The sequence below is a fragment of the Quercus robur genome, chromosome 2, assembly GCF_932294415.1.
Source record: "Quercus robur chromosome 2, dhQueRobu3.1, whole genome shotgun sequence".
NCBI lineage: Eukaryota > Viridiplantae > Streptophyta > Magnoliopsida > Fagales > Fagaceae > Quercus > Quercus robur.
The window spans coordinates 86,210,154-86,219,861 of NC_065535.1; the positions used below are offsets into that span (position 1 = coordinate 86,210,154).

General features: G+C 34.4%; 1 protein-coding gene across 2 annotated transcripts; it reads right to left on the bottom strand.

Annotated features, from left to right (window-relative positions):
- Positions 1-1,455: 1,455 nt before the first annotated feature.
- LOC126715540 (phosphatidylinositol N-acetylglucosaminyltransferase subunit A) lies at positions 1,456-9,378 on the bottom strand. Of its 2 annotated transcripts, XM_050416183.1 has the most exons (10): positions 9,299-9,378; positions 9,039-9,150; positions 6,412-6,548; positions 5,336-5,908; positions 4,314-4,468; positions 3,099-3,189; positions 2,846-2,962; positions 2,492-2,595; positions 1,962-2,052; positions 1,456-1,877 (listed from the first exon to the last, which is right to left on the bottom strand). In XM_050416183.1, the coding sequence occupies exons 3-10, from the start codon at positions 6,529-6,531 to the stop codon at positions 1,770-1,772; spliced, it is 1,359 nt and encodes a 452-aa protein (XP_050272140.1). In that variant the 5' UTR covers positions 6,532-6,548; positions 9,039-9,150; positions 9,299-9,378; the 3' UTR covers positions 1,456-1,769. The 2 variants fall into 2 exon arrangements, with proteins under 2 accessions (XP_050272140.1, XP_050272139.1); XM_050416182.1 differs by lacking the exon at positions 9,299-9,378 and having other exon boundaries at positions 9,039-9,219.
- Between the last annotated feature and the right edge of the window lie 330 nt (positions 9,379-9,708).

Consider the following 9,708-nt stretch of genomic DNA (forward strand, 5'->3'; position numbering starts at 1 on the left):
GAGGTCACAATTATATATATTGATCACAGTTGGATACAGAGACAATTTAGATTGCTATCGTGTTCTCCCTCTCTTTTTTCGATCCCCCTTCACGAAGAGTCCTTCACATTATATATTCTCCTTCGAACCATCCTCATTCTACACCTGTTAATCATCCAAACCTTTACTTAAATGCATGTCCCATCAGACACCCTTTCTAGTTCTCTGTGAGTTGTAGTAACCAAGGTAGCACTGTTCAGAGGTCTTCTCCACATAAATGCGGCCAGAAAAGCAGTTGTAATGCATTTAATATGGTGGTGGTAGCTTTCCCTTAGATATTTCTAGGTCTCCTTCCTTCTCGTATGTTCATGAGACATGTCCCTATCATTGAAACTTTTTGGAAGATCACTTTAATTGTTAGATTACATACTTTGAACTATATTCATCAAGTTCGAGGAGGAGCTCCTCCTCGGACAACCTTTCATTTGCTCCCTACTTATGGGACCTGAACTAAGAATATCTAATAATTATTTGCCCCTCCTTGGACCTATCTATATTCTCAAATAAAGCTAAGGCCCAATATATGATTTTGGACCCTTACCCCTACATTATTTTTTCAAAGGTAATTAATTCAATGTAATTAGATTTTTTTTTTTTTTTTTTTTATGAAATGTAATTAGATATTTGAATTCAATCGGAAAGGATAAATTATGCACAAAGATAAATTACCTAAGTTATTCCAATTAGTAAACCATAATAGTTTACTTCCCTTTATTAGAAAATAGAGGTTCAAATCTCTTTCACCCATTAAAATTAAATCTCTTTCACCCATTAAAATTAAGAAAATCGGTACACTACCAATATGAACTGAGCTCACTAAAAAAACAAATATTTAAATCTCTCTCATCCATTTATATTAGGTAAAAAACCCTTTTACACACTTGTAGATCTACATACTATCAAAATAAACTGAGCTCGTAAAATGAACCAAAATAGATGAAAAAAAAATGATCGAAGTGAATCAAAATAGACTAAAGTGGACCAAATGAATTAAAATAAACCACATAAACCAAAGTTAACCAAAATGACTGAACTGGCAAAAGTAATGGACCAAAATGCTACGCAGGTGGCTCAACAAGACCACAATAACAATAAATATTAGGTTTTAACTTTTAGATATTATATAAATAAAAATATTTCTTTTATTTTCTTATATATATATAATTTGATAAAAGAAATTAAATTCTAGATACCTCTATTAAAAACATCATGAGATGCCAATTGTGCTATATATTCATCTGCCTTAATTTTTACTTTCAACTTTTTTTTTCTTTTTTTTTCTGTTTTTTTATTTATTTATTTTTTTTTTTTGTAATTATTCATGCGTGTGAAGATATTCACTTGAAATATGGTAGGATGCTAGAATTTCTTTCGTTTGCCTACAAAATTTATTTTGGTATGGTTTTGAGAGAGGGATTGTACAAATTAAGAAAGGAAACATTTAAATTAGCGTTACTGGATCAAACTATCCGATCCACTTACACCTTGGTGCTGTCACTACATCAAACTAATATCTAGATTTGCCTCAATGTCCAACTTGCATCATGGCCATTTTGATTTACAGTTGGACCTGGTGACTAGAGACCCTTGTAGCTCTGTTTGATGAATGAGGAAAATTGCCCTATTTTATAAGCACAATTACATATTGTACATTACATACAGTCATGTATGTATGTAAAAATATTCTCGTAAAATGTATACATGTAAAGGAACCGAACACTTGGAAATAATCATCTCAAACTGTGGTCCTCGTTGAAGGCTTGGAAGTCCTGTGATATCCCTCTATCTTCATCATGGGATAGAACAATATCAGGTACCACCTCAATATCCTCTGCAGGCTATAATGGAATGTGAATGGAAGATGAGTGCCACACAGAAAACAAGATAATGCAGAAATCGCAAAGGGATACAAGAAGCGCTACCTTCCATAGTTGCAATAGTCGCCATAATAAAAAATCGATGATCATAACCAAGCAAAACAGCTTGCCTGCCCAAGCTCCACATGCGAGGTACCTGATAAACAAATTAAGCCCATCAGCAACCCTTGAATTGCCTTAATGCAAAGTAATTTCCCTTAATTTTTCACACATCTAGACCTAAACAAAACTACAAAATTTTAAGTTCTACACCCCCAATAGACAAAAATGGGGGGAAAAACTATTGAACAAATTATTTTATAAAATTTCTGAATCAAGTATGTCGTGTTGTATTAGTACAAGAAGCATCATGGCTGTTGGTAGCCAATTTAACCAATATTGAAGGTACCAGACAAACAATCTTAATTTAAATTTTATGTTCACCTAATGAAGATTTGTTTTTCATTTGCACAGGTAATCATAATAATTGATGATTGATACTGTATGTACAACAAATTTATTTTAGTGGTACTTGCTTGACTTGCTTTAATGGAACACGTGAGCATCAAATAAAATGTAAACTTTTAATATCATACCGTGACAGCCGTTCTAGAAGACTTTGATTAGAGCAATTCAGAGCACGATCATACACAATCTCTGTCCTTTTTGCAACATCATGCCAATCATAGAGCTTCTTCATCTATCAACAAATAATGAAACAAGAGGACCAGATTGGCCACAGTACAAGTAATTAAATATTTATAAAGCCATGAGCCTTATAGCTCAACTGGTTGGCACCTCCGGATGTTTCCACTGAAAATATCTAAGGTTCAAATCCCCCCTCCACTGTTGTAATTATTGAATTATCCAAATATATATATTCGTAAAAACTTTTTTTTGATAAGTGTATATTCGTAAAAACTAAAGTATATTCTAAAGAATGCACTCACGCGATTGTGCATATCTTGGGGGTCAATCATAGGAAGTATAGATATCGCCTTCTTGATTGCTTGTACCATATCAGTAGGATCTGGCTCCGCAAGAACAATCATGTCATCTGGCAGAACCTATTAGGATAGAAGGGGTTAGCTAAACTAAAATATTACTTTAAAAAATCTGGAAACTCATCTATTCCAACAAAGATGTAATTTACAAGAGACTATTATATCAACCAGGTACAGAAGAAACATCTCATATACATGCCTCTGGGACACCTCCTACGCGTGTACTGACTGTTAATAATCCACAACTAGCAGCTTCTAATATGGCTATGCAAAAAGCTTCTGTTAACGAACTGCCAAAAGGGCACAAATCAGATCAGACAAATAGAAGAAAAATATATCTTTTTTGGCTACAATAAAAGTAATGCCAATTTTATTACAATTGCAATGCTGCAGATTTACATACATGCATGCTAAACAGAGTAAGTATTATTTATGTTTCAGGACCTTCAATAGTTTTTGTGGCTCATCTCAAGATTGGCAGTTCACAATCACCTTAAAGTTGAACCTGAGGAAAAATTAAAGAGAGCCTCATCATAAATCTAACAACCCAAGGCATAGCTGGGTGTGTCTTGTGTCACTATTGCTTTCTGTTTAGCAAGAATTATCTATATCATGCCCTCTTTTGCCTATTTCTGTGCATGTGTTTTATCTGAAATGAATTAATCTTCTCCAGCCCTTTTTTATGGAGTCTTTTTATAAGAAATTAATTTATTGAAAAAAAAAAAAAAAAAAAAGAACAAAAAGGGGAGCAATCTTAGTACAGGGATGCGTGCAAGAGAAATAAATGACAGCACTATGAAGGGACAACTGTGGAAATCCTTGTCATGATTGAAAACTTAAGCATGTGATGCAGGAAAACCACATCAGCATGCCTTTCAGTCCTTGGCATCAATTTTACTTTCTTTTAATGGTGCCTCAAGACTAACATTGTATGAGTCATTAGGTAGTTGCTGTTGCTCTCTTATACTTGCTTTTCATTTAGGCCTTCTTGTCACCTACTTTTCTTTTTCACTTTTTTTTAAAAAAAAATCTCAAAAGTATAAAAACTATTTGAAATAAATTAGGCAACTTCAAAAGATATATTTCAAAAGTATAAAAACAATTGTAGAATGTAGACTACTTCAAAAGAAAGCAAACAAAAAAAAATTGTAGAATGTAAACCATAAGAAAGCAACATTGTACAACTCGTATACAATTGTAAGATGAACAAATATTCTTCAGTTTTACTAGCAAAATAAATTACCAAATTCATAATTGGTTACATCTAATTGTAAGATGAACAGATATTTTGAATTTTACCAACAACCATACTTTCAAGTAAGTTCATCTAGATAGCAAATGAAAGTAAATTACTTATCTACACAATTGAAATGAAAGTATAGTAAGTGGAATAAGATCTTCCATGAATACCTACCTATTTAAGAAAATATGGCCAGAAATTAAGACAGACCGTACTTGAGCATGCGGTACAGCACCCAACATTTCTACTCGATCTTGAAGAGAATGCTTTTCCCGCATCTCTTCCAACCGTACCCGCTTAGGTCCATCTCCTCCAACAATGAAACGAACCTTAAAATACAGTTCAAAAAAAAATAAGCGGTGATCTCTTCTCATTTTCCCCCAAAAAAATTTAATAAAATCCTAATCCCATGCACCCCCACTGACCAACAAGGTGAGCCCTTAATATCTATACATTATTTAGAAAAAAAAAAAAATTTTAAAAATGCTAATAATACAATCAATGATGTTATGTATTCAACTATCCTGCCTTAAATCTTTTTGACATAAGGATTTCCTTATAACAAGGACTGAAACTCCCCTTAGATTCAAGAGAAAGTACAACAGGATTCAAAAGGAATAGCTAATTCATGCTATTCGTCAATCACAAAATTCTTTGAAATTCATAGTTAGACCTCTGAATTATAAGCATCAGTATATATATATATATATATATAACTGAAAGGTTATATTGGAAATATAGAACATCACAAACCATGTACACAGGAAGTGTACAAGGGATGCTAGAAACATCATCTAAAGCATCAGTATACATTGTGCTGTTGTCATATTCTATTTGAAGGAATGAAGTGAATGACTCTAACACCAGTGCCAACACCTCTGGTGTTTTTCCTTTATTTTTTCTCCTGTGGGAGAGAAAGGTCAAGCAACAGCATAGTAGAAGAGGCATATCAAAGAATCACCTCTTATTTCCTTTAGGGATTTGAAGGGGGAGGGGGGTGTGACTTTCATGGCTGAGTTGGCTTACATTGAAGCCTCCAAAGCATTGTAGTCATATATATAACTTTAGCCATTTAGGTGAACATAGAATCAGGCCATAGTTCATGTTACTGTCTTATCAAGGAAAAAAATAAAATGAAGTATAAATGCCAACGATCATGAAATGAACCTAATATAAAATAATGTCTTTTAACTCACGTTAGGATACATACGGCATACTTCGGGAATGACTTCAACCAGCAGATCTGCACCCTTCCGATAAACCAATCTACTTATCACAACAATAATAATTTCATTACCACTGGGTCGCTCTGCAGCAGGCTTGAACATAGCTGTGTCAACAGCATTAGGTATAACATAAACCTTTTCTGGTGGCAGTCCTGAACGTAGCACAGTGTTTTCTTTGCTTGTGTGAGAAACACAAATGGCCTGACTTACATCTGCTAAAGTAAACTGCAATACCTTATTCATGTGGATGCTTCCCACATCAGCAAAACCATAGAGTGAATGATCAGTAAATACCACCTTGTACCCCATAGTGCGGGCATGCATCAGAGCTTCATGACAAAGAGTTGAGAAGGCTTGATGTCCATGAACCAATGATATTTGTTCTCGAATAAGGATAGTCCTTATAATAGGAAGTGTCCCGTAGAAGGTTGGTAATGTATTCTGCAAAAGAAATGGTTTCCATGGCACATGGTAGACTTTCAGACCACCTGTCATATATCTCACTCCAGAACGATTTCCATAGGCATGAGTCATAACCACCACCTGAACAATGAAATAAAAAAAGTTTTTTTCATCAAGGACAACTAAAACTAAAACTCAATGCAGCAGCTATTCAGTAGACAGCAGGCTCTTGACATCACAATCGATTTCCAAGAAAGTAAAATTAAAATAAAGAGAGAGAGAGAGAGAGAGAGAGAGAGGAAATGGTAAGGCGATAGAAAGAAAAATAATAATAATAAAATGGACAATTTAAATTTTCTTTTAGTTGTCAAAAAACTATTTAAAATGTTCTTCTATAAATTTATGAAGAGATAAATAGCAAGCAAGTTATAGAGATCAGAAGCTTGTTCAAAAAATATTTTTAGAGAGAGAATCTTCAACTTCATTAAAAAATGGGGAAAATACGACCACCAAAAAAAAAACTTTCCATTTGTATATTCCTCCAACTCTTCTCTTTATTTCCTTCCCAGTCAAACAGAATAGATCCTTTGTAAAAATTCTTCCTCATTGCCTCTAGCAATGTTCAAATGACAACAATCTCTAACCTTGTGACCAAGCTTTAGTAGGCATTGTGACAGTAAATATATGTGATTCTCCACACCACCAAAGTTGGGATAGAAAAAATCAGAGACCATCAGAATCCTATGCCTTTTTGAGTCACCCATAATGTCATCTCAATCATCTGCAACAAAGATAATCTTCTATTTATGAGATAGATATTATTTATTCAAGATGTAATAGCTTGATGAGAAAGTTAAAAACTACCAGCAAATCACATCATCAAAAGAGTAGAGGAAGAGCTATGATAAGCAGTGTCAACTAGTAGGGAACTTTTTATATTATGTTTCAGGTTATTTCTAGTAAAATTAGAATAAATATATATTAATCCAAGGAAATCTTCTAGCGGAGAAAAGAAGAAGGTGAAATTGTGAAAATGGTAAGAGAGAGAGAGGCCCAGCTACCTCAAATTAGTCAGAAATTGCTTTCGTGACTTCAAAGGAAACTGTTACGGGGGGGAATTCGCAGTTTCTTTATCGAATCTAAGTTAATCCAATTGGTATTAGAGGGGGGAAGTTTTTTTGTCTTACAGATTTTCAAATATGGCAAACATTTTCATGAGATCTGTGTTTATGGGCAAGAAAGCATCACAGTGGTTGATGTCTAAAATTGAGATTATTGTCGTTGAAGATAATGCCAAACAATTTTTCACGTTTCAGGATGGTGATACATGAATACCAAAATGCAAATATAAATTTCAAATTACATATAAGATAAACAGAAGACAGATGGATTTTGTTTTTTACCCAGCAGTTGAGACATTGAATGTAGTGTACTATTGCTTTTTTTTTCTTTTTTTTTAAAGAAAAATGTAGGGACAATCCTTTGCTCAGGCTGCAAAAACTAGAGCAGCAGAGCAGCCATGGAATCCCTCCAAATAGTTTTGGTAATGTGCGCCTATCACACTATCGATATCATATCATCATGATAGTGCGCCATGATAAACCTCTCCAGTGGAAATACCACGCCACCCCTTCCTCAAGAGGGAAGCACTCAGCGTTAGGTGCTTTGTGCTATTGCTTTTCTCTTATACAATAATCCAAGCTAAGCTTATGGGAGTGAGAAAAAGGAGCAGAAACTTGAGACTTTGGGATGGTAAATGGTAACTAAAATAGTACTAGTATTACTGTTTATGTGGCTGCAACTAGATGTCACATGAGGATATATTGGTAAGAATTCAAGAGAGGGATATACAATTATTTTGGATCAATTCCAGCCCATGGCAGAAAAGAGAGATAGTGAAGAACTGAAGATTCCAAAGAGTGGGTGACAGTTTTGAGGCTGGTCTGGTCAGGTGCTGAGACTTGAAAGATTGTCAAAATGAGACTGCATATGCTAGTACTGCTACAATGTCACATGCTCGAAAGCAAAGTTTGCAATTCCTTGTCCATTGGAAGAATATTTTGGTATCAGTCTATTCCAGCATACCATTTCAGATTTACGGCTAAATATAACTTAAGTCTTCATCACATCTAATTTCATAACTAAATTAAATCCATGTTAAGAGCTTGATTTGAACTGCAAGATATGTCTTCATGGTGAAATATGTCTCATGCTTCTCTTCCTTACTCTTTCTGGTTCTATGTTGTTCAGACAGCTATTTTTCTCACTATTTTTCTCATTAATCTTCATCCCACATCTGTACTTCAGTCTCATTCTCCTTGGTCTAAGTTGTATCACTCTAAACCAACCCTTTCTCAACTTAAAGTCTTTGCTTGTGCCTGTTATCCATATCTTAGACCTTACACTTCTCACAAACTTGAACCCAGAACCAAGGAATGCACTTTTATAGGCTATTCTGTTCAATCCAATGGTTATTTGTGTCATGGCAGATCCACTCAAACCATTTATACCTCCAGACATGTCTTGCTCAATGAAAGTTTATTTCCTTTTGCTTCTCCCAATACATCTCATACTTCCCCTTCTGTTTCTCCTGCTTCTTCTTCTTCCATTGATCCTTTACAGCTGTCAAACTTACTACATCTTCATTCTACCAATGCTCATTCCCTCTACTCCTATTTCTTCTCTAGATCCACTTCCTAATTCCGCCGCTCTTCCCTCCTCTACTATTCCAGATCCTGTTCCTCCTTCAGAAGTCTTACCAACTACTCAGTCTCAACCTCCACTTCCTGTTGTCAATGTGCATCTTATGCAAACCAGGTCCAACCATGGTATTACCAAACCTAAGCTGTGTTACCAGGCCACCATTGATTATACCAAAACAGAACCACCAAATTTCAAAGTGGCTTCTAAGTTCTAAACATCCTCAGTGGTGTTCAGCTAACAACCATGAATCAATCAATAGCTTGGCCTAATGGGACCAGATTTCAAATACCAAATCAAGAAAATTAAATTTAGGATGAATCAACAGCTCAAATTGCTCACAGAAATAATATCAAATAAAAGTATCAAACTCACATATTCTAAGAAGAACAAGAAAACAAAATTGACAAGATAAACCCCATCTCAAATTGCAGAAATGTATGAATAAGAAACCCAAAAAAAAAACTCTACATCAAGTTGACAAGCATGAATCAATGGGTCAGAGGCCATTACTCAACGCTCAACAGCTCAATCAATCGGAAGCCATTAGAAAGAATGAGAATGAAATTACCTGCCATATAAACAAGAAATCGACCCCCACGGCGGCGATGGGCGGATCCTCAACCCTTCAAGGTGGCGGCGATGGGTGAGCTCGGAAGTCGAGGGAGACAGAGAAATGTGACCTGAGAGAATGGTGTGGGAAACGAACGGTGATTAAACGAAACAACGGTCTTGGTGCCTTTGGTATAAAAATTAAATAAATAAATAAAAGAAACATAGATTTACAGTTTTTTTTTTTTTTTTTTTTTTTGCTTTTTTAAAATCTATTACCTAAACAAATAATAAATAAGATTGTATGTAAGTTGCTCCCGCTAAAACTCATCAATTAAACCTCAAAAGTCAAAACTTATCAACTAAATCTTTCAATATATGTTAAAAATATTTAGTATTCTTAAAATAAAAAAATAAAAAAAATAAAAAACCCTCTACCCCCACTATCAACCACCCAACCACTACCCCTACTAACATCCCCGATCTTCGAACATCATTCTCCATTATCGCTGATATTTTGTAGTACCTACTAATGTCTCTAGTCTTCGGTCGTCATTCTCTATTGTCGTTGATTTTTTGTAGTATTTTTAGTATTGCAATTAAACACTTGAATTTTTTATTTATAAATATTTTCATATGAAATAATTTTATAATTATAAAATTATAATTTGTATATGATTCCATAATTT